Source organism: Crinia signifera, chromosome 4 (genome assembly GCF_055691185.1).
Source record: "Crinia signifera chromosome 4, ASM5569118v1, whole genome shotgun sequence".
NCBI lineage: Eukaryota > Metazoa > Chordata > Amphibia > Anura > Myobatrachidae > Crinia > Crinia signifera.
The window spans coordinates 203,357,380-203,382,101 of NC_139220.1; the positions used below are offsets into that span (position 1 = coordinate 203,357,380).

The 24,722-nt window shown below is 43.9% G+C and overlaps 1 protein-coding gene across 1 annotated transcript in view; it reads right to left on the reverse strand.

Annotated features, from left to right (window-relative positions):
- Positions 1-15,947, reverse strand: part of CRABP1 (cellular retinoic acid binding protein 1) — a 50,239-nt gene extending 34,292 nt beyond the window's left edge. Inside the window, exons 1-2 of the mRNA XM_083179735.1 lie at positions 15,610-15,947; positions 4,231-4,409 (exon numbers count right to left, since the gene is read on the reverse strand). Of these exons, the coding sequence (XP_083035861.1) occupies positions 4,231-4,409; positions 15,610-15,679 (249 nt within the window). The 5' untranslated portion in view covers positions 15,680-15,947. The remainder of the gene's footprint in view (positions 1-4,230; positions 4,410-15,609) is intronic.
- Between the last annotated feature and the right edge of the window lie 8,775 nt (positions 15,948-24,722).

The window sequence follows — 24,722 nt, forward strand, 5'->3', positions numbered from 1 at the left end:
CCATTATCATGTGGCTCCTTGCTGGTTAATCGTAGACCCAATTTAGGGTAACGGTGGTGTGGGGTGCGGTGCCCCTGGACTGGATGGGGTGGGTGGCTTTAGTGCAGCATGCCCTTACATTCTATTAACACTTTTCCCTCACTAACACTATCTCTATCCTATTTTAATTACATTCATTTATCTCTCTCTTTTTATATAGCTTCGGCTTCCTATCACTAATTATTAACACTTAGTATATCACTGGCATGCTGCGCTGGGCTTCCCAGCTTATGATGGTTTTTTGGGGTGCCGCACCCTGCACCTAGATATAGCGCTAGGGACCCCCAATATACAGAGAAGCCTTGATGCGGCTTGGGGGCATAGCATACACCTGCGCAGGTATATGTAACCAATATCTCTGAATTCTATTATCATGTAGTGTTCTAGATTGGTTACTAGCATTGCTCAGTGTGTTGAGGGAAAAAATGTCTTGTTTTACTTACCCAGTATTTAACCCCTCCCTCATGCACCTGGGAAATGCTACTGAACTAATTGAGCATCTACCACTATCTGTATGTATCAGGTTAAAGTATAGCAAGGAAGCAAGTGATCAACCTAGGTTGATTTTTAGAGCGCCTTGTAATGAATTGGTTTCTAATTAGCAGCTGCTACCGGGGGTGGTCAGTTCCCCAATGTAAACATATAAAAAAAGGAAAAGGGGGAGGAGCAGCGCTATATCTAATAAAAAAAGGGTGTATGCATCAATTTAAAAATATAACAATTTATTCACATATAAACATTCATATATCACAATTTAAAAGGACCTGATGAAGTAAAAATAAGGACCTATGGAGAGTAAATAAACATCAGAAAAAAGGGGGAAGATTGATATAACCTGCGTGGATCATGGATAATGTCCAGTAATTGCAATGAATCCGTTGAATGGTATTCCTGAATGTCCTATGGTCTCCTGGTTCCAAACCCATTGGCATAGGATGTTGTTTAGCCAGCCCGGGGGGACCTATATACGGCAGTCCAATAGGTCAGGTGTTTTGAAAACGGTGAATTGCTTTAAAGTTGGAAGGACGTGATCCAATAATAGGCAGGTGGTCAACCTTTTCTCCAGATGGTATAGGATGTTTGTTCTCCAAGTTAGGTCAAGTCAGGTCTAGCAGCACCAACGCGTTTCGCTGTGTTCACCCACAGCTTGATAAACAACATCCTATGCCAACGGGTTCGGAACCAGGAGACCATAGGACATTCAGGAATACCATTCAACGGATTCATTGCAATTACTGGACATTATCCATGATCCACGCAGGTTATATCAATCTTCCCCCTTTTTTCTGATGTTTATTTACTCTCCATAGGTCCTTATTTTTACCTCATCAGGTCCTTTTAAATTGTGATATATGAATGTTTATATGTGAATAAATTGTTATATTTTTAAATTGATGCATACACCCTTTTTTTATTAGATATAGCGCTGCTCCTCCCCCTTTTCCTTTTTTAAAGTATAGCAAGGTTTGTGAGAATCAGTAGTGATTGGTTTCCCCAACTTATCGTATGATATAATAAGAAGGCTCCGTATGAGTTGTGTAAGGGATGTGTTAATGCGTATGCCAATGTTATGCCCAGATGTACTTGTGTCGGAGTGTACACTTTTGCTATCTGATATATGATACGTTGAAATGTTTTTAATGTCGATTCCTGTGTCTTGTACTATTGATCCTGCGGTCACCATGATCTGTTTGTCCTCAGCTAGCTGATTAGGGGGCTATCAATAAAATGAGACTTGGTCAAGTATATCTGCTTCCTCAAATCTAAATCTCACCATACTGTTGCCTTTTCAATACCCCAGATTTAAGATCCGAACCTGACCGTGCACATCACATTTATTTATTTGTAATTAAGAAATCTATTGGGCTTAAGAACTCCCTAATCATTTCTATATCATAAGAAAAAATACTAATAAGTAATAGTAATAGCACTTACAGTAATGCAACCTTCCTGTTTTATCATAAAAAAGGATATAACATGAGAAATGTTTGAAAACAGTAAAATGTAGATAGAAGCTGTGTTATTATGTATATGAACCACGATAAAGGGCATTTTTTGAGTCACACTATTTCCTTGGCAAATATCCTAATGTGTCATGATGACTAATTTGCTCTGTTGCATCATTAGTATTGTACCCTTCCTGCAGACTGGGTGCTCTGATTTATCCACCACATCTCTTGCTCTGGACTGTGTAAAGAAGGCAGATGGGAGATAGCCATATAAATCATAGGGTCATGCCGTGCAATGTCAGGGTTAATAAAGTGTACATCAGGTGGACTGTGTAATGTCTGGGATGCAATCATGCAGCCAATTCACGTTCAATGTGACAGCTGCAGAATAATACACCTCATGGTAGCCCATTACGGGTATCATCAGTTATACTAATGTACTTCCATTGACAGCTGTACCGCGTCCAGTTCATTCCCTGCCACTGCCACTGCTGTGTGTGTGTTACGTTAATGCGCTTCCACTTCCACCACTTACTGTCTTACATTAAGTGGGCAATATATTATTTCAAATTTATTTTATGGGACTTATCCAAATAATTAAAATAAGTATTCTCCATGTGTGGGAAGTAATGTCATTAAAGAATGGTTGATAATAAAGTGGCATTTTTGCTGAAATTTATTTTACAGTAGATTGTTGGCACTAAATGCTGCATTGTTACGCTAGTAAGCCATCCAAAGGTATTATTAATAAGGTTACGTGCATGACACAGTACTGATTACGCCAATTATATTGCAGCGCAACGGGATCCGAATGGCTGACAATGTCTAGGTCTTCATTCAATAGGTTGACACCAAAAGGTCAACATTAATACGAGAAAAGGGTCAACATGGGAAAAGTCAACACATAAAAATGTCGACATCGTTAGCTTGCCGGGTACACACATCCCGGTTTAAGTACAGCCACCATGTGGTGCTGGCCCTGAATACTTTTCTCCACAAATATACATGAAGTATTTGTAGTTATATGTTATATCTGATGAACAGCCCCGCTCCAATCCTCACATTAGAATATTGTTTCTTCTGAAATCTAACATATTTAGCACATTATGGGCCTGATTCAGAGCGGTTTGCTAGGCTGCGTATATTTGCATATTATTTTTCTCCCGTCCACTAATAGTCAGTCTGGAGCAAACGCCCCGGCGAGTGTGTGCCCTAAAATTGAACTAGGGAGTGAATTTGGCCCACTACAAGCAAGTCTGAGTCACCCTCTTAGCGTAAAATGGCCCTTATTTATAACTGTAAGGAACTGCACATCCGCAAGAATTGGGTAATGTCGACATGGGGTTTTCCCAGGGTTTTTTCTAGCCTAAATGTGCCGGCTGGCGGTATTTCATGCCCTACCATCCACCAGGGCATGGAGGGAGAATAAAATTGTGTGCCGAGTGCAGCGAGCCACGCGAGGGAACCCGTGGCATGGATACTGTGTCCATGTTAACATTCTGGAAAAAACGGGGAAACCCCATGTCGACCTAATGCTTGTGTCGACCCAATGACCCTGTCGACCTAAACCCAAGTCAACCTTCTAAGGTGCCGACCTAAGCCCATGTCAAATTTCAATGGTCAACCCAATGCATGTCGACCTTAGTTGTGTGCCCAAAAATGCAATCATGCTGTGTCTGACAAAGGGCTGTAAGCAACACCACAAGCAAGACCTGTTCTGCACATCCGCACAACCATTGTATATGTAAAACATTGGGTGTTCATACAGCTATGAATTAGCCCTCTTTTATTCAGGAGCTTTGCTTTCTCCCTATACATATACTATGGGGGAAATGTAATAGGGTGAGAGAATCAGAAAGTAAGAGATTTGGTAATTTTCCCTGTTTGTTTAAAGAGGCAATCAATTACACTGCAAAACCAGTCTGCTTTTGAAGTGTTAATGATTGCAGCTTTAAAAAACTGGAGATTTCTTACCAAATCTCTCACTTTCTAATTCTCTCATCCTATTACATTTCCCCCATAAAGACAAAGATTACCTGCCACATGTGCCCTTGGGATATCATCATTTCTGCATATCAGCAACGTATCCGTGCTGTATAAGCCCTTATTCCATAGTTTGGATTTGTTCCATCATCTAATGTTTGCTAACATGGTGGGTCCATCCTAGGCCAATGTGTATAATAGTAATTGCTCCAGTAAATAATATTTATGTACTGATTTGGGGTAGGTAAAGAAAACCTACCTTGCACTTCCTGCCATCAACAGTCTCCTCATCAAATTCTTCTCCAACGGTGAATCGGATTTCTGTGGTTCTGACTGTGGTAGATGTTTTAATATAAAACTGATCTCCATTTTGACGAATCTCAACGTGGGGTTTGGAAGCTGCAGCCACTGCTACCTTCCTAAGCATAGCGTTAACACCTGTTCAATTATATAAAAATCGTCACCTGTATTCACTTTATTTCTTATACTTTATAACATTATAAAAACAAAAGGTATTTCCTCATCTTTGCGTCCACAGCTTACACCAGTTATATGAGCCGCTTTCAGAATAGCACCATTGTCCCCTCCCGGGCTCGCTTCGCTTGCCATGCTTCAGGCTTGGTGTCTCGCTTCGCTCACCACAACTGTACTAAAGGTAATAGATGGTGGTGTGGACAGAGGAGGGTGGTGTGGACCCATGGTGGTGCGGGTTACGCTGCGTAAGTTCAGTAGCATAAGCTGTGACCGCAAAGATGAGGAAGTACCAAACAAAATATCATTGTCCTATATATGTTCTATAATCACCATAAATTCAAAGTAATATCACAACTGCCTGTGTTTTAAACACGGTCAGTATAATGAATAAGTCACTATTGAGAAAGCTGCAGATAGCAGCGAAACGCGTAAAGTGCTTTTACCCTACCAGACACCAGCTTCTAATTAACACCCTGTGGGACGGGATGCAGTTAAAATCCCGGCGGTCGGGATCCCGGCGTTAAGAATCCCGACGCCGGAATCCCAACCGCCGAAATCCCGACACTTTCTCCCTCCTGGGGTGTTCTCCCTCCTGGGGTGCCCTTGTCGGGATTTTGAACGCCGGGATCCCGACCGCCGGGATTTCATACTGCTTCCTGTGGGACAGAGCAAGTTTGCTTTCAATATAGAACACCCCTTCACCTTCCTTGGGACATCATCCTCTCAGGACAACATCTGGTCACCCCACTCCACTTCGAGGCAAAATACCACTTGGAGGCACTCCACCTCCTTAGGATCACTTTTCTCCTCTATTTGTTCACTAAAACACCATCTGTGTGTATATATGTTTGTATATGTGATTTTAATCCCTATAAATTCACTGCGGCCTCCCATCATATCCTACAATGGGATTATTTAGAATATGACATATTAAAAGTTAAATTTTATGTATACTTGTTTGCGTTTGAAGTGCGCTCCAAAAATAACAGTCCTTTTTCTCTTTTGTTAATGCTTAAACCTTTACTGTTTGGGAACTGCACCCCCGCCAACTAATTTAATAAATGTGGGGAATGGATCTACGGATCATATAATATATAATCTCTCCTTAGTGTGCAGGCATACCCCCAGCTCCGATAAGGAGCAACTTGCCTATATGTCCCTGGGAAGACAAATATCTAAGTCGACAGTCACTAGGTTGATCACTAATGGTCGACAGTGACGAGGTCGGCGCCTAAGGATGGTCGACATTGTCAGAAGGTCGACACACGCCTAGGGTCGAAAAGGACGACGTGAGTTTTGAAAAAAGGTGGTTTTTCATACTTAACTATCCAACTGGACATAGAGGGCCTTATTCTAGTTCACTCTTTCTGACAAAATCCTTCATAGATGGACAAAACCATATGCACTGCAGGGGGGCAGATGTAAAATGTGCAGAGAGAATTAGATTTGTGTGAGTTATTTTGATTTTGTGCAGGGAAAATACTGGCTGCATTGTTTGGTACTTGTGTATTTTGGCGGCGCCCATCGCATCGCATACCATAAGGCATACGATGGTATGCGATGCTGTACAATGTCATACAATTTTAAAATTGTATTACATTGTACATGGCATACAATGCCATACAATGCGATGCGACGCGATTAAACATTGTATAAGCACCCTAATGGGTGCTTACAATGTGAAATGCACCCCCACGCCACCCCCCCCCCCCCCCCACTATAAACGTGAACCCGAAGCGTGGCGAGCGCAGCGGTATGCGTCCTCCGACCTTTTCTTACCCCCACTATCCACGCCGGCGTGGAGTTGAGAATAGAAAGTGTGGCGAGCGCAGCGAGTCACCGAGCCCGAAGCGTGGCGAGGGGACGCGGATACCTGTGAAGCCCGCGAGGGGACTCCGATACCTGTGAAGGTATCCGCGTCCCCTCGCCACGCTTCGGGCTCGGTGGCTCGCCACACTTTCTATTCTCAACTCCACGCCGACGTGGATAGTGGGGGTATGAAAAGGTCGGAGGACGCGTACCGCCGCCCCTCGCGGGCTCGCTGCGCTCGCCACGCTTCGGGTTCACGTTTATAGTGGGGGGGTGGCGTGGGGGTGCATTTCACATTGTAAGCACCCATTAGGGTGCTTAAAAGCACCCTTTATGGTGCTTATACGATTTTTCATCGCATAGGGGGCAAAAATCGCGTCGCATCGCATCGTATGCCATGCGATGCATGCCATGCGATGCGATATAAACATTGCGCGATGCACATCGGGGGCGCCGCTATAATACACAAGTACCCATTGTTTTTACACTGCAATATAGATCTCACTTTGAAGTAAAACCCCACCCAAATCTAACTCTCTCTGCACAAGTACCATCTGCCCCACCTGCAGTGCAAATGGTTTTGTCCATCTAAGAAGGATTTTGTCAGTAAGAGTGAACTAGAATAACCCCCTGAGTGAAAATATAATGCAGTGAGAAGCATGGTGTACATGTCTTGTGAGATCGCTTGGAGAATGCCCTGAACTCGCCCCGTGTGTAGGCCCTGTTATACTCCTTTCAGACATACTCCAAAATCCCAGGTTTTTGCACATGGATGCGCATCAACCCTGGATTTTGGTATTTCTGAAAGGTTCAACCCGGGTGTTAAAACCCGGGTCTCCGACCCTTCTTTTTACCTGGGTTGAGGACCCGGGATTTAGGACCTGGGTTGACCCTTTCAGACATAAGAAAACCCGGGTTTTTCAGCAAATTACCAGGTAGAACTGCTTCACCCCGTAATTTGCTGCTGTAAGTGTGAAAGGGTGCACGCTGCACCCGGAAAAATGACCCAGCAGTCAAAATGCCAGGTAATTCCTGCGTAGTATGTCTAAAAGGGGTATAAGTCATTGTTAGAGGTAGGTTTATGCACTACCTTTTACCAGTAATAGTGGGACTTGCCAGATCTATCAGTAGAATCATATTTTAATAAGTGCCTGAAATTAGTTATTAAATCCAGAACATATCAAGATTCTCTACACTATATGGATGCTATTTGTGTTTGTTTTCTTTATGTTAGTTATGCGCGCAGTTTTTTATAATATGTTTGTGGCTGGATTTACAATGTTCTCTGATACATAATATTCAGGATCTGGATGATACTGTAGCTGAACAGTATCTAGGTTGACAGTCAATAGGTTGACACCATATGGTCAACATACACTAGGTAATTATTGACAAAAGGTCTATACAAACTAAAGGTCGAAATGCCAATGGTCAACACAAGAAAAGGTTCACAACTGGGAATGGTAAGGTGTGCCAAGCGGAGCAGTAACAGAGCAAACCTGGTGAGCAGAGGCGCTACACTAATTGGAGGTCCATGTTGACAGGTCTTGCCTACCTAATTCCTGTGCACCTGATTTCTTGCCTTTTTTCTACGTCGACCTTGCATCTGTCAACCTTTGGGGGTCAACCTATTGACTGTTGACTCGACATACACACTGTTGACCCTATGATCTGCACCCCATGTATTCATGATTTTGCTGAATATAATTTTTTTTTTACATTACTTTGGATGTGATTCTACCTAAAACACATGCATTTTTATTATTATTAACATACTGTAGCCAACTAAATATATACAAAGACTTCAAATTAACAAATTAATATTAATTAGTAACGGACTGAAAAATATAGTCACTAGTCGAAAGGACCCATTAATTTTATGACTTAGCTGTTGACATTTTCTAAACTAGATTTGAAAGCCATATATCTACCTAAAATGTTATCACATATATCACACATATCTATATATTCTTAACTATACTGTATGCTCATTCACCTCCTCTTCCTAACTATGGGGGTTATTCTAGTTCACTCTTTCTGACAAAATCCTTCTTAGATGGACAAAACCATGTGCACTGCAGGGGGGCAGATGTAAAATGTGCAGAGAGAATTAGATTTGGGTGAGTTCTTTTGTTTCTGTGCAGGGTAAATACTGACTGCTTTATTTTTACACTGCAATATAGATCTCACTTTGAAGAAAAACCCCACCCAAATCTAATTCTCTCTGCATAAGTAACATCTGCCCCACCTGCAGTGCACATGGTTTTGTCCATCTAAGAAGGATTTTGTCAGAAAGAGTGGACTAGAATAAGGCCAAATATGCTGTCGTCTGATCTTATTAATTACTATGTATGCGCTCTCACCTGCTCATCTTACCTATATGCTCTCAGACCTGGTCCTATTAACTGCTGTTGTATGTTCATCATCTTAACGGAACTGGGACAAGGGGTCTACAGTAAAAAGGTAGACAACCATTAGGTCGACACCATTAGTTCGACATACAAAAAGGTCAACACACGCATTAGGTCGAAAGTCAAAAGGTCGACATGGTGTTTTTGACTTTTTTTTTACCCGAATGTTGACACAGGTGACATGGACACAGTTTGAAGTGCACCACATCACCTAGCATCGCTGTGCTTGCAATGCTTCGGGCACTCTATTTTATTCTCCCACCACGCCCTAGTGGGTGGTAGGGCATGAAACACCGCCTGTGGGCACATGTTGGCTCAAAAAACAGTGAAAAGACATTGTCAACCTAATGCTTGTGTCGACCTTTTTGCATGTCAACCTTTTTGCTTGTTGACCTAATGGTGTCGACCTAATGGTTGTTTACTTTTTTGCTGTAGACCCGTTGTCCGAACCCTGTTTTAACGGGATGCGGTCATCTATTAGAATGAACTTAGGTCTACAGTCATTAGGTCGACCCCACTAGGTCGACTGGCAGGAAGGTCGACCTGACTTAAGGTCGACATGGGCCAAGGTCGACATGACTTAAGGTCGAATTTGCATAAAGGTCGACATGAGGAAGGTCGACTGGTCATAAGGTCGACATGGGTTTTTCACTGTTTTTTGAGCCGACATGTGCCGACAGGCGGTATTTCATGCCCTACCATCCACTAGGGCGTGGTGGGAGAATAAAATAGTGTGCCGAGCGCAGCGAGGCACCGTGCCCGAAGCATAGCGAGCGTCCGATTCTCATTGCCAACTGTGTCCATGTCGACTGTGTCGACATTCGGATAAAAAAACAGTGAAAAACCCATGTCGACCTTATGACCAGTCGACCTTCCTCATGTCGACCTTTATGCAAATTCGACCTTAAGTCATGTCGACCTTGGCCCATGTCGACCTTAAGTCAGGTCGACCTTCCTGCCAGTCGACCTAGTGGGGTCGACCTAATGACTATAGACCTAAATGCAGTTTTAACTATACTGTATGCTCTCCCACTGCCTTTTCTTAACTACTGTTTATGCTCTAATTTGCTCTTCTTAACATTATGCTCTCAACTGCTCGTATCTACAGTATATGCATACTTGCCTACCTGACCCTCTCCATGCGGGAGAAAATGTTCTGTTCCTGGACTTCCCTGGTAATGTATGATTGCCATCACCTGTGGGGAGCTAGGTAAAGGTGTGTCACCACAGGTGATGGCAATCATACATTACCAGGGAAGTCCAGGAACCAGTGGCAAACGCAGGATTTTCAGAAGGGGGTTTTCAGAGGGGCGGAGCAAAGCACGGAGATGGACACTTAGGTGACCCAGTATATTCCGGGTCAGTTAAAGTATTATAGATAGACCAAATGTATATAAATAATAATAATAAAAAATAAATTATTAATGTTTAATATGCAGAGGAGGGGTGTATAGTGGAGTGGGCTTATTATTCATCATTTTCTGGTGGGAGGATAGCTTGCTTATCTGCAGATATCATCAATTCCCGTAAATAGATTTCTTAGATTTTAATGGAATTAAAAATTAGAGAATTCCACCTACCAAATGGTACTGGGGACTAGGAGATCAGAGTTCAGGAGGCAGACCAATCCACAAAAGAGTATATAAAACTACATACCAGGTGTGTGGAGCTGGAGCAGTAACCAGCTGCTGGAAGGCTGATTCCTCTGGTTCTGGGAAGAGTAGAGACAAGCTAATAGTGTCTTTCAAAGTGGGAGAGTCTCAGCTTTTGGAATATACAGATGTAGCAGGCCTTATCCTTGCTGGCGATCCACCAGCAGCATGCTGCTGGCGGATCGCCAGCAACACGGCGCCTCTATCTGACTGAGACGCGCGTGCGTCCCCCACGCACGCGCGTCTCAGTATCCGGGCGGCGAGGCGGATGCAATACTGTCCGCCTCCCGCTCGACAGGGCTGGGGGGGACCTCTGGCCACTGTGGGGGGGTGCGGTCGCCCGGTGTGGGCACCGGGCGACCGAGGGCAGCACCGTCGGAAGGTGACGCGCGCGCACCTTGTGCGCGCGCGTCCCCTTCCGACATACAGATGGCGGCGGGGCAGGGGATGGCGATGGCGACGCCATCGCCATCCCCTGCAAAGATGAATCCCGCTACATCTGTACCCTCAGAAAAACTGAAATATCGGACTGGGAAGAGCAATTAACAGGCTTGGATGGGGACCACTGCTTTGAAGTCAGATATCTCTGGTTCCCAAGGGCCGATTTTTAAACTTTAAACTTTAGACTCCTAGGGGGGTTTCTGGGTACTCAGAAAACCCCCCCCCCCCCCCCCCCCTGCGTGCGCTACTGGGAACAGAGCATTTTCTCCCGCATGGAGAGGGTCAGGTAGGCAAGTATGAGTATATGCCTGATTCAGACCTGATTGCAGGACACATTTGTTCTCAAAAAGAGCAAAACCATGTGCACTGCAGGTGGGGCAAATGTAATATGTGCAGAGAGATTTAGATTTGGGGAAGTTATTTTGTTTCTGTCCAGTTTAGATTTCAGTTTGTACACACCCCATCCAAATCTCATTTCATACACCCAACATGACCCATGCCAGGAGGGACAAACTACTCTGCTGCTGGACTTTCCTTTTAATGTATGATTGCCATCACCTGTTTTTGAACAGGGTAACTAATAGGAAAACCAAGTGGTGTGTGTTGCGCAATCAATAGCTGCTGGCACAGGGTTTGTCAAGAACCCTAATATTTTAAGGTAGAAAAAGAAATGGTGTGTGCCAGCGCTTTGCTGCTTCAATAATTAACTACACGGTTCTCTTGATTTAATATTTAATAAAAAGTAAACATAAATAAACACATATACATTTAATATGAAAAATAAAAAATATTACAAATAAATATGTCGTATTTGTGAATCATTTGTAGTATATCACTTTGAGGTGTGATTTCATTATAGCTAGTCCTGTGAATGGGGGGATGTTAGAAGCTGACAAATATATTACCATCCAGTGTCTCTGGTCACATTTTGTAGCCAGATTTCTTGTAACAGCGACAGCTCTGCAGTGCCTTATATTTTCAAAGGCTCAGGACTCCCATGCGACGATCTTCCTTTATTTGGATGAATTGGGGAAAGTGCTGTAACCCATAGCTTGTATCCAGGTATTTTTTGAAAAAGGGACATCAAGGGAAGATGAACTCGGTCACTTTTTTGGAAGGATGAAGTCAGCCAGTTTGAATGTGCTCAACACGTTTCCCCGGAATATTCACCGCCGGCTTCCTCAATATTTTTTAATATTTTTTTATTTTTCATATTAAATGTATATGTGTTTATTTATATGTTTACTTTTTATTAAATATTAAATCAAGAGAACCGTGTAGTTAATTATTGAAGCAGCGAAGCGCTGGCACAAACCATTTATTTTTCTAACTAATAAGAAAAGTGTTTCTCCACAGGTGATGGCAAATCATAAATTAAGAGGGAAGTCCACGAGCAGAGCATTGTGTCCCTCCTGGAGAGGGTCATGTTGGGAGGTATGTAAATTTATCTGCACATTACATTTGCCCCACCTGCAGTGCACATGGATTTGCCCATTCTGAGAACAAATGTGTCCTGCGATCATATCTGAAATGAATTAGGCCCTATATTCTCTATCACCTGCTCTTCTTAACTGTATGCTGTCAAATGCTCTTTTTAAGTACAGGTTGAGTATCCCTTATCCAAAATGCTCGGGACCAGGAGAATTTTGGATAACGGATTATTCCGTATTTCGGAATATTTTAATATTTAAATTATGTATTTTGAAGTATCTTGCATTTATGCTGTATAAACACATAAAATACACACAAATATATTTTATTACCACATAAAATACACACAAATATATTTTATTTGTTTAAAAAACAAGGTTTCAAAACCAGAAACAAAATGTGTGTACTATCTCAGATACTGAATTTGAATGCCAAGCAATCATTTTCTTGCACATATATATTGCCAGTTACATATCATGTCACCAGTAGTGCTGTTACAAATGTCCCCAGTGAGTTTATAGCAAAAAAAAAAATTTTTTTCAAGTTTCTGGAATGTATGGTTTTCGGAATAATTTGGATAACGGATACTCGGATACGGGATACTCAACCTGTATTATGGGCCAGATGCACTAAGCTTCAAAAGTGATAAACAACCAACCAATCAGCTCCTGCCTGACATTTTTCAAACACAGTCTGTGACATGGCAGGCAGGAGCTGATTGGTTAGTTGTTCATCACTCTCAATTTTATCACTTTTAAAGCTTAGTACATCTGGCCCAATATATGCTCTCTCACCTTCTAATCTTAACTATACTGTATGGCTCTCTCACTTACTCTTCTTACATATATGCTCTCACCTGCTCTTCTTAATTATACTGTATGCTCTCTCACCTGTTCATCTTAACTGTATGCTGTCATATGCTCTTCTTAAGTACTATATATGCTCTCTCAGCTGCTCATCTTAACTACAATGTTTCTCTCTTGCTTGCTTGTCTTAACTACATATACTGCACAGGTTCTCAAACTCGGTCCTCAGGACCTCACACAGTGCATGTTTTGCAGGTCTCCTCACAGAATATCGAGTGAAATAATTACCTCCTCCTGTGATCTTTTAAAATGTGTCCATGAGTAATGAATGCACCTGTGCACCTGCCGGGTGACATGAAAAAACGTGACCTGTGTGGGGTCCAAAGGACCGAGTTTGAGACCCCCTGCTATATTCTATGCTTTCTCACTTGCTCTTCTTAACTGTATGCAGTCATATGCTCTTCTTAGGTACTATATATGCTATCTCACCTGCTCTTTAAACTATCCTTTATGATCTCTCACCTGCTCTTGACTATATGCTCTCTCTCACCTGCAACTATGCTGTGTGCTCTCTCGTTTGATTTTCTTAACTATACTGTATTCTCTCTCACCTGCTCCCCTTAACTATACTGTACGCTCTCTCACATGCTGGTCTTAACTCTATGCTCTCTTAAACATTTACAAATCCTTTGTCAGATGGGGCTGGTTGGAACAAAATCCTGGTGATAGATGAGTGCAAATGACACTTGACCATTTGCTTTGAAATGCTGGAAAACTGCCAAAAACTGTCATTCAGATATTACCAGGTTTTTGTTCCAACCAGCCCAATCGGACAATCGATGTAGATGTATGGCCACCTTTACCTGTGTACAGAATATTCAATTCTCAACACAAATAATGTTCCTCAATACTCTTCAATCTTTAAAAGTATATACAGTTGCCCATCCTCTTCCCCCCTAAGAGACAGGACACTTTGCCATATTGTACATAAGGTAAAGTGTCAAATTAAATCAAAAATCAAAAGGCTTAATGTTAAAAAGTGAAGAGATAGGTAAGCTTAATTTAAAAATGGACAGTAAAATAAATGTATCTACAGTAAATAGAAAGATTGCTAAATAATTACACATAGTGGCATAATATAGGGGTGCACTCACAAGTCTTGCAGACAAGTTTAAAACTTCAACACTACAGGTATATTTTAATGATATAGGGCAGTATTCAATGGAAATATTCTCCGTGCACGGCGAGCATTTTTTTTTGCTCGCCGTGCACTCTCCGTGTTCCGGAGGGCTCGCTGCCACTCCTGCTCCCCCTATTCAACGTGTTAAAGACTCGCCGCCACTCGCGGCGAGTCTTAACCCCTGCAGCGGACGAGCGTCCGCGGCAGGGAGCTGTCAGGGAGCCGGGGGACGTAGCAGCCAAGAGAGATTAAAGTCTCTCTTGGCTGCTGTAGGGGATATGGGGAGGGGAGCAGGGCTCCCCTGGACCCAGGCAGCACAGGCTGCCCCCCCTATAGCCAGCGGGGGACCCAGTATTCACTGTACCCGAACGTGCTTCGGGTGCAGTGAATATATGAATATCTAATGAGCGGCTCGAGCGCTCCGGCCCCCTGCTGGCTGCACTGTGTAAAAAAAAAAAAAAAAAAAAAATGTAAAAAAATATTTTTTTTAAAATTAAATATATATTCATGTGCTATAGGCACGTGAATAAAAATAACATGGCCCTTCACAGAAAAAAAAACATGATTTTTGGACACCAAAATTAAAAAAAACACCCTTTTAGTTTAAAAGTTCACATTCCTGCTCTCCATCAAAAGATGGAGAATTTCTACACGGAGAGAGGCGGCGAGAATAACTTAGAAAGACGGAGAATATTTCACATTGAATAGGGTGGCTCGCCTTTGGAGAAAAAAAACCTCTCTCCACGGCGTGAAAAGCACAAACTCGCCATGAAACACGGCGAATTTTTGTCATTGAATACTGCCCATAGAATAAAAAGTCATAGAGATTTTTGGTCGTATTTGGACCCTTGTCAAGGTTTGAAAAAGATTCAGATAGGACTGAAACGTCTCTATAGACTTTTTATTCGGTATCATTAAAATATTGAAGTTTTGAACTCATCTGCAACACTGGTGAGTGTACCCCTACATTACTCTGTATCTATATTGGATTGCGGTACGTCTGCAGCAATATTTTATGGAGCACCCCAGCAAATACTTTTCTAAAATTGTGCGGAGATATATATATATATATATGCATGCATGTATGTGTATGAGAGGGTACACAAATATACAGTATATGCATGTGTGATGTGTGTGTGTGTGTGTGTGTGTGTGTGTGTGTGTGATGTGTGTGTGTGTGTGATAAACCTTGAAATACTTACAATGTGAAAGAGAAGTGCTTGATTATAGTATTATAGTACATGGGAGGCAGAATAGGGAGATCAGTGTCGGAGCCCTTAAGATCAGTATCTTAGTTCCCTGTGTTTAATGAGCAAATCATAGCTTTACATAGGAATAAGGCAAGGACTTCTACCACGATATATAATATCCTAGACATACAGTAATATGATTTCAATAAGGATGTTGTGCTGTATAATTATTTGCCAGCCTTACCAAGAGCTTTCAGAAGTTCGTCAAAATGCTCACTGCTTTTCATTTTCCAAATTCCTGCAAAATCCGGCATGATGTATATGTTAATTCCACGAAAGCCGCTGGCGGTGAGCAGGATAGAAATAAAGGGACTCAGTAAGGACGCTCTGATTCCAGCCAGACGTCTAAATGAGTCCTGTCTTATTCTCTTATGTGTGTCATCTTGATGGAGGAGAGAGGGGGTGCCCCTCCTTCTGCCCTCTTCTCTGCCCCCCTCTGCAATGTCAGATTTTCATCTGGAATATAAGCACCTTATCAGGACAAACGCATAGTAAGCAAATAATGTATAGCAATCCTGCTCAGCTGCATTACTGAAGTCAAATGAATAAAAGTATGAGAGGGGTTTTATCATTATCCCCAGTAGAAAATATTCCATCAATTATCTTTCCTAATATAAAAAGTCTATTCCTCAGTGTCAATGTTTAATGAGTGCATTGGACGGAGTGGCACTGGGCCGTACCTATTTCCCTTTTACAGCTATGCTCTTCTGCAATAAGCTCAAATAAGTAAGGGGTCTACTGTATGTACTGTGCCTTGGAGAAAGATAAAGATGGATGGAGGTAAAGTACCAGCCAATCAGATCCTAGATGCCATGTTACAGGCTGTGTTTGACAACTGTCAGGAGCTGGATGGTTGCTCGGTACTTTATCTACATCCACTATATCACTCTCCAAGGCTTAGTATATAGTCCCCAAATACTATTTCTCATTATTCTACCAGACATACATTCATATAAATGTACTGTATGGCTCACACTTGTGTGTACAGATCTGCATTATAGAAGGGTTGACAGGTGCAGTCATCCTGGGGCCCACACACATTAGGGTCCCCACACACTCCCCAAGAATCATCCACCACTATTAACCAGGTTAGCTGGCACCGCTACAGGTGAGCTGGCGCCATAACAGGCTCCTCTCCCACACAATGACGAGGCCTCTGCTCCTTAAACCCTGATGGATCCAAAGTAGCAGGGGCGGATCAACTCGCTATCGGAGCAGGGGTAACAGAGTGGCACTCTTTAGGGCGTTGCAATGGGAGCAGCATGGGGCATAGCATGGGGGACAGAGCAACACTGCCAAAGGCAGTACAGCAAGAGCATCACTGGGTGGATGTATGATATATATATCAGAGTTGCCGACCCTCCCGAAATTTCCGGGAGTCTCCCGAAAATCGGGGCTCCCTCCCGGCCCCCCGGAAGGGTGGGCAACCCTCCCGGATTCAGGGGGGACCCCTGCTGTCCCCCGGATCGCGGCATTAAAATGCCGCGATCCTCGGGTCTCAGAGAGGAGGGGGCGGAGCTAAAATGACACAATCGCGTCATTTTAGCCCCGCCCCCTCCACGGAGATCACTGAATTTGCTGGTTTACCAGCATGGGGGCGGGGCTTAGTGATGTCACGCTTAAGCCCCGCCCCCTGAGCGGCTACTGAATCTCTCCTCTCCGGGCTTCTCCCGGAGAGGAGAATGAGAAAGTCGGCAACCCTGATATATATATATAGTATATAATACTTAAGAGAGGAGAGGAGAGGCAAAACACCAAATAATCAGCCCATAACTGTCATTTTAAAACCTATCATGTAACATGACAGTTTGGAGCTGATTGGCTGGTATTTGATTACTTTATCACCACTTTCTCTCCAAGGCTTAATACATCTGCCTCATAGTAAGATAATCTTTATAGTAATGTGTCCATTGTTGGGGGTGATTCTGGTATAGCCTTTATACCTTTCTCACCTACTATATGAAATGCTGACAGGTATGCACAGGTGTAATCTTAAAGTTTTCACGAGCAAACAAGAGCAAAGTGTTTTGCCCATGTACCCTCAGGCTGTGTAACATTTAATGGGTGTCACAGCTGCAGTTTGGGTTTGATACACTGTCGCAGCTGGTAGATGGGTGTGGGGCACTTGGGACATTGATGCAGACATTAAGGTATCATAAATCCAAGTGCCTTCTGGCTATCATGACATGCACTGCTATAAATCTGCATAATATGACACTCCCATTATTATATGTATGTGCCGTTTTCCAGATTCAGAGCTGCCTGCTGAGAGTGCCATCAACAGTGGGTTTAGGGGGTCACACTCCAATAAGAAAGAAGAATGTTAGTCGTGTCTTCATTAACTCGTCAGTACTTGCAGCTTATGTTCTATCTGCTGGCCAGTGGAGTCTGAGCTACACTTACCAGCTGTGATGTAATAAATTACACATCGCTAAAGGCCAGGAGATTCACTAATGGTTTTATTGTCAGGAAGACGGAGTATAAGACATGGGAACACTTTGCAGTATAACATTATCCTTTTTTATTATACTGTATATGGGCCTTTATTGCATAATCAATATTTGCATAGTGGCTTCAATTTAAAGAGTCACCTCAATATATAAAAATGATGTATGACAACCAAAATGACATCTGTAATCACTAGCAATACATTTTTCAGTTAGCTTGAAGTTGAAATCTGTTTATAACAACCTGTGGCATCCCTGCTATTGGGGAACTACAAGTCCCAACATGTTCTGCCAGTTTGAAGAGTATTGGTTGCCACCTCTATTCTATTTCCTGACAATATTATCTTTACAACTTCATTGTATCAGAAACAGATAGACCTGGTAACAGTAGTCCTCATCAGCGTTTATGATATAGTAAAGCTTTAACAGGCATATGTGGGTTGCTTGGACTGCATCAGTGCTTGATTAACCAATAGGTTGATTAGGCTGTAGTCCATGGTTGCCGACTTTCTGGCTGCGGGAGAGAGCAGCCAGCTCAGTATGGCAGGGGGGCGGGCCCAAAGCCGGGAGGAAAAGGGGGCAGAGCCACGGCGATGATGCTTGTTTAGGGGCGTGGTTAGAGTGATCACGTCATTTTAGCCACGCCCCCGCCGTGCAATGCCGGTATTTTATGTATTGCACTGCGGGGAGCAGGGTTTAAGTGAGACGATCGCGTCATTTGACACACGGAACCCCCCACAGACCCCCTCTCCGCCGGAGAGGTAGGACAATGCCAGAGGGTTGCCGTCCTTTCCGGGGGGCCGGGAGGGGGACCCGATTTCTGGGACCCTCCCGGACATTCCGGGAGGGTAGGCAACCCTGCTGTAGTCTAGGGTATCAGGACTGGGGGGGAGGGGCAACCGAGCATAATTTGTTTGATACACAAGCATAGATGTTGCCTCTCAATGTGGATATTATGGGTGGAGTTACACCATGGGTGTGGCATCAATTGGTGCCCCCCCCCACATAAGCCAGATGCATATAAACACTTAAAAAGCCAGATACACATAAAAAGCTTTAAAAACATTGCTTAGTATACAATATTCTAGATTTGATACATAATAATTAGATAACTCTGTTGTATTGTAGCAGATATATACAGTATAACGGGGACTGTGACAATAATATGTGGTCACAAAATAATAATACCAATTCATATTATGCCACACAATAGTCTTTGTTATTCAAATAATGCCATACAGTAGTGCCATTTATACACATTACACAAGGTAGAGCGCCTGTTACACAATACGCCCCTTGTACACATGTGTGTGCTAGGTTATACTTACATTTGGTTCTAGAGCCGCAAAAACACTGCAGCTCTGCAGATGTAACCAACCCAGGCATATATGGAAAGACTGCCACAAAAGCTATCTTGCATTCCTGAGCGTACATTGTGTGCCACCAACAGTGCATGTTGCCAGACTAACGCTTATGCAAAGAAGAGCTATTGTCATTTAATAATGGTATAGCAAATAGTAGTTGTAGAGGTTGTGGGGAGGGCCCTATTCTGGGTGCATTTGTCTGAAACCAGTGGTTCTAAACCTCAGTCTTCGAGTACCCCCAACAGTTCACATTTTCCAGGTCTCCACACAGAATTGCAAGTGAAATAATTAGCTTCACCGGTGGATCTTTTAAAATGTGTCAGCAAGTAATGAGTGCACCGGTGCACCTGCTGAGTGACTTGGAAAACATGAACTGTTGGGGGTACTGAGACTGAAATAGGTATTCCATCTCCATTTGCATGCCTCAAACAAGCATGGAAGTTGGGCTACATGTCCACAACACTCCAATGATACTCCCATGTGATGGATCTGATTGGTGCATAACTACACACTAGCAGCCCTGAAATATCCATTTCATGGACAGAGAGATTTAGGCATGCACAGAGCAAACCATTGTCTCTCGTATTCTGTCAAGGATTTAGAAGTGGAGTTTATGCATGGCATGGGGCATATGCATGTTATATGTGATGGTCATTTATATACTATGGAACAAATGTATTAATTATCGGATTTTAGACCCAGTAATTATAGTTTATAATCACCAGTTTAATATTATTTCTTATCAGGGAAATCACCAGTTTATCATTACTTTATCATTACTTATTAATTATCAGGGAAATTAGAAAATAAGTAGTGTCCAGTTGATATAAAATACAAATGTGGGACATATCTCTGCAATATGTTACTTATACCGCTTTCACACAGTGGCGGGCGAATAACCCGGCAATTACCCAGCTTTGAAAGCACCGGGTTATTCGCCCGCCCTCTGTCAGACCCCCTTCACACAGGAGAGCAAATCTCTGGGTCTAAAATTTAGACCCAGTAATTTGCTCTATTACACAGGTTTTCATCTGTGTAAAAAGGTCAACCCAGATCTTAAACACCCGGTCTCTGACCCTGGTCATTTGCAGGGTCGGAAGCCTGGAGTTTAAGATCCGCACTGATCCATTTACACAGAAAAAGGAACCGCGTATTTAATAAATTTCTCGGGTGGAACTGCTTCACAGAGGAATTACATTTTCTGTGTGAAATGGGTATATGTGAGCTCTAATGTTAATCCCATAATTTCACTTCTCCTGCATGATGCTGGTCACCAGGGCCAGCGCCACCACTAGGCAGCCTTAGGCATTAGCCTTGGGCGCCGGCCACTGGAGGGCGCCAGTCTGGAGCAGCCCCCCAGATGGAGGTCGACGACGTCCGCAACTGAAGAGGACCTGGATGGGATACTGCAGAGGTAAGTTTCCCACACCCGGCACCGGGCCGGCATCCCCCCCCTCCCCACTGCACAGCCGGCCCAGGTACCTCCCGCGCTGCATGGCAGGCGGGCAACCCCGGCCCCTCCACACTACACTCCCCCCCTCCCTCCGTGTATCGGGTGAGTGTCAGGGCGCCCCCCCATCTGGGGCGCTCCGGTGCTGTGCATTGGCCCTTCTGACCACACACAAATGCAAGTTGAGTACCTATGAGATATCCTTAGTGGCGTAAGGGGTGGGGGGGGGGGGGGGTGGGGGGTAATGGTAGCAGGTATCTTTTATCCAGGTCTGCTGGAGGTTCCCAGGTACAGCATCCCCGTTGGGGAACGGGGCAGTTGGGAGAGGGATGACAGCCTCTCTCCCCAGCTCAGCACACGCTGCCATGTGCTGCGCTGGGGTCAGATAACTCAGGGTTGCCGACTTTAATATTCTCCTCTCCGGGAGAAGCCCGGAGAGGAGAGTTTCAGCAGCTGCTCAGGGGGCGGGGCTTGAGCGCGACGTCACTAAGCCCCGCCCCCATTGTGTGAAACAGTTGCATTCACGGATCTCCGTGGAGGGGGCGGGGCTAAAATGACACGATTTAGCCATTTTAGCTCCGCCCCCTCCTCAGACCCGCGGATTGCGGCATTTAAATGCCGCAATCGTGGGCGCAGCGGGGGTCCCCCCTGAATCCGGGAGGGTTGTCCACCCTTCCGGGGGGCCGGGAGGGGGACCCGATTTTCGGGAGACTCCCGGTAATTCCGGAAGGTTTGGCAACCCTGAGAATAACTACAGCGGTAACTACAGCGGACTGTAGCTCATAGGATACAACAGCCAATTGAATATTTGCTAGTAATCACACACCCCCCTCCCCCCCCCCCCCCCCCCCCCCCAAAAAAAAATAGATTGAGTAAAATAAATAATTTCATTTTACATAGTGGAAAGACGTGGGCTTAGGTTTATACTTATTCCATACAAGAATGTGCATAGCAACAACAGGAACAGATTTGTGAGGATAAAACCTTTTAAGCTATAGCTGTCAGGTCTCTATCCAGGAATTTTCACTGTGCTGTAATTTCTCCCTGAAGTTACATAAAAGAAGCTTAATTGTGATGTATGACTCTTTTAAGCAAATGAAGTGATTTATTGTGTATGTCTTTGTTTGGTGCTGAAGAATTGGAAGGCTCTCATGGGAAATCAGAAGAGTCATCACAAATGGTGGCTTTTGATAAATGTCAGAATTGTAGTTTATTCTAACAGAGGGGGAAATTTACTAAAGGTGCGTACACACGGGGCAATATATTGCTAGCAATATATTGCTCAGCAATCATATTGCTCAGTGTCCCGTTTTCATCTGCGACCAGAGATGGTCGCAGATGAAAATCACACTGCCGGCAGAAGAGGCAGGGGAAGTCGCAAGTCGGAGGAGCATGTTCCTCCAACCAGCGACCATTCAGGGGCTGAAAATGGGAGCGCGCACCCGGCGATTTATAGCCGGTGCACACTCCAATTACTGGCAATATGGTCGCTCAGCGATATTTGCAATAATCGCCCCCATGTGTACGCACCTATAGATGGGAGTTCTTTTTCACATGGGATGTTGCTATGGGCAACTCTATCTTTAAGAAGGTGCTAAATAAATAAGAAGCAGATTCTTATTGGTTGCCCATAGCAACATCCCATGTGAAATAGAACTCCCATCCTATACCCCTTTTAGACATACTACCCGGGATTTTGGCAAGGTTTACCCGGGATTTTCAACCCAGGTCACTACCAGGATTTTAGTAACAGACCCCCTTTCACACTACACCTCAAATCCGGGAAATACCCGGGTATACCCCTTTCACACATAAGCCAGGCTTTTCAAGCATTTTAGTGTTTCATCATTAAAATGGGACACGCCCCGGCAGCAAAAAAAAGCAACATCACATGTTTAAAACTGAAAAACCCGGGTAAACCCATTCAGACATAAGCCGGGTATTATACCCGGGAGTTAAATACCGGGAAAAACCCTGGTCAATTGCAGGTGCTCAGTATCCGGGAGTGAAATCCCGGGTATACCCTTTCAGACATACACTAGTCCCGGGTTTGGGCGCGTTCATGTGAAAAAACCCGGGATTTTCGCGTATGTCTGAAAGGGGTATTAGTAAATTTCCCCCATAGTGTTCTGCAAGAACAGCTGATTGTAAATTCCGGCAGACATTTGTTCATGTCGATAACCTTTTAAATTATTTTACTTATACCCCTTTTAGACATACTACCCGGGATTTTGGCAAGGTTTACCCGGGATTTTCAACCCAGGTCACTACCAGGATTTTAGTAACAGACCCCCTTTCACACTACACCTCAAATCCGGGAAATACCCGGGTATACCCCTTTCACACATAAGCCAGGCTTTTCAAGCATTTTAGTGTTTCATCATTAAAATGGGACACGCCCCGGCAGCAAAAAAAAGCAACATCACATGTTTAAAACTGAAAAACCCGGGTAAACCCATTCAGACATAAGCCGGGTATTATACCCGGGAGTTAAATACCGGGAAAAACCCTGGTCAATTGCAGGTGCTCAGTATCCGGGAGTGAAATCCCGGGTATACCCTTTCAGACATACACTAGTCCCGGGTTTGGGCGCGTTCATGTGAAAAAACCCGGGATTTTCGCGTATGTCTGAAAGGGGTATTATTTTACCCGCTCACAATCACGTGGAGCACACGACCCGCTCATGATGTGCATCGTGAGCGGGTTCCGATCCGATCGCGACCAGCACCCGGGTGTATGATCGTTTTCAGATCCTACCTGCTGCAGGTAGGATCTGAATAACGACTGACCCGCAAGGGCCGCGCATCGGATCGGGATTGGATCAGAACAGGCAAAAAGGGCCCAATCTACCTACAATCTACATCCAATCGGTCGGGATCTATATTGATGGGATAGGGCCCTTGTCTTTCTGGTGTGTACCCGGCATATGTTCCCTACCACATGTACACACACGCAGGCATTCTAGGGTTCATTTGTTATATACATTCAAATAAAAAATGTTGTGTAAAAAAAGATAATATTGCTTATGTACGGTAACATTACAGGTCACTATGGTGAATACAAATGTTTGCTTGTGGCAATTTTCACACCTATTTTGACAAATTCACTTTGCACTCAAAGGGTTAAGATGTGTGCAACTGGAAGGGTATGGATAATAGGATAGACAGTCAATAGGGCAACATCAAAAGGTCGACGTGTACAAGGTCAATTTTGATAAAAGGTCAACAGGTGCAAAAGGACTGCATGGAAAAGGTTGACCCGTGAGAGGGTTGACGTGAGTTTTTCCCTCAGTGTAGTGCGTACCCTCTCATGGCTGGCTTCACTCGCTATGCTTTGGCCAGGTGTCCCAATGTGCTCCACCTTTCCCATATTGACCTGCAATGTGACATCCGATGATGCCAGCAGACTGTCCCCCGCACCCGCGTCACGGCCTCATTACCATGAGAACATCCAGTGTTCTCATGGGACCGCCAATGAAACGCTGTGCATTCCCGTATGGTAATGGGGCTCCCCGGCCCTTCTCTGCCCCCCGCACGCAGTTTAGGATGCGTGCAACTGGCGAACCGAAAGTTCGCCGTGGGTACACGAACCCTACGTCTGCACATGCACAGAAACACTTCTGTGCAGACGCACATCATTGGTCCTTCGTACGAATGCATGGAGGACCGAAGAAACATGAATAACCCCCAAGGTCCCAAAACATGAACAAAGTTTGTGTCCTATCTCAGGCACTGAAATGCCAAACAATCATTATCTTGCACATATTTAGTGTCAGTTACATATCATGTCCCCAGTAGTGCCAGTTACATATTTCCCCAGTAGTGTTTTTCGCACACACACAAAAAAAGTACATTCTGGAATGTATGGTTTTCGGAATAATTTGGATAACAGATATCTGGATAAGGGACACTCAACCTGTACTAGGTATTCTATCTTATGTATGTGGCAGTTCATTACAAAATACACAGAGCAGCTATCTGCAGGATCAGCTGTACAGTGTGTGGCGCAACCAAGCTCCAATTAACACAGTCAGGCA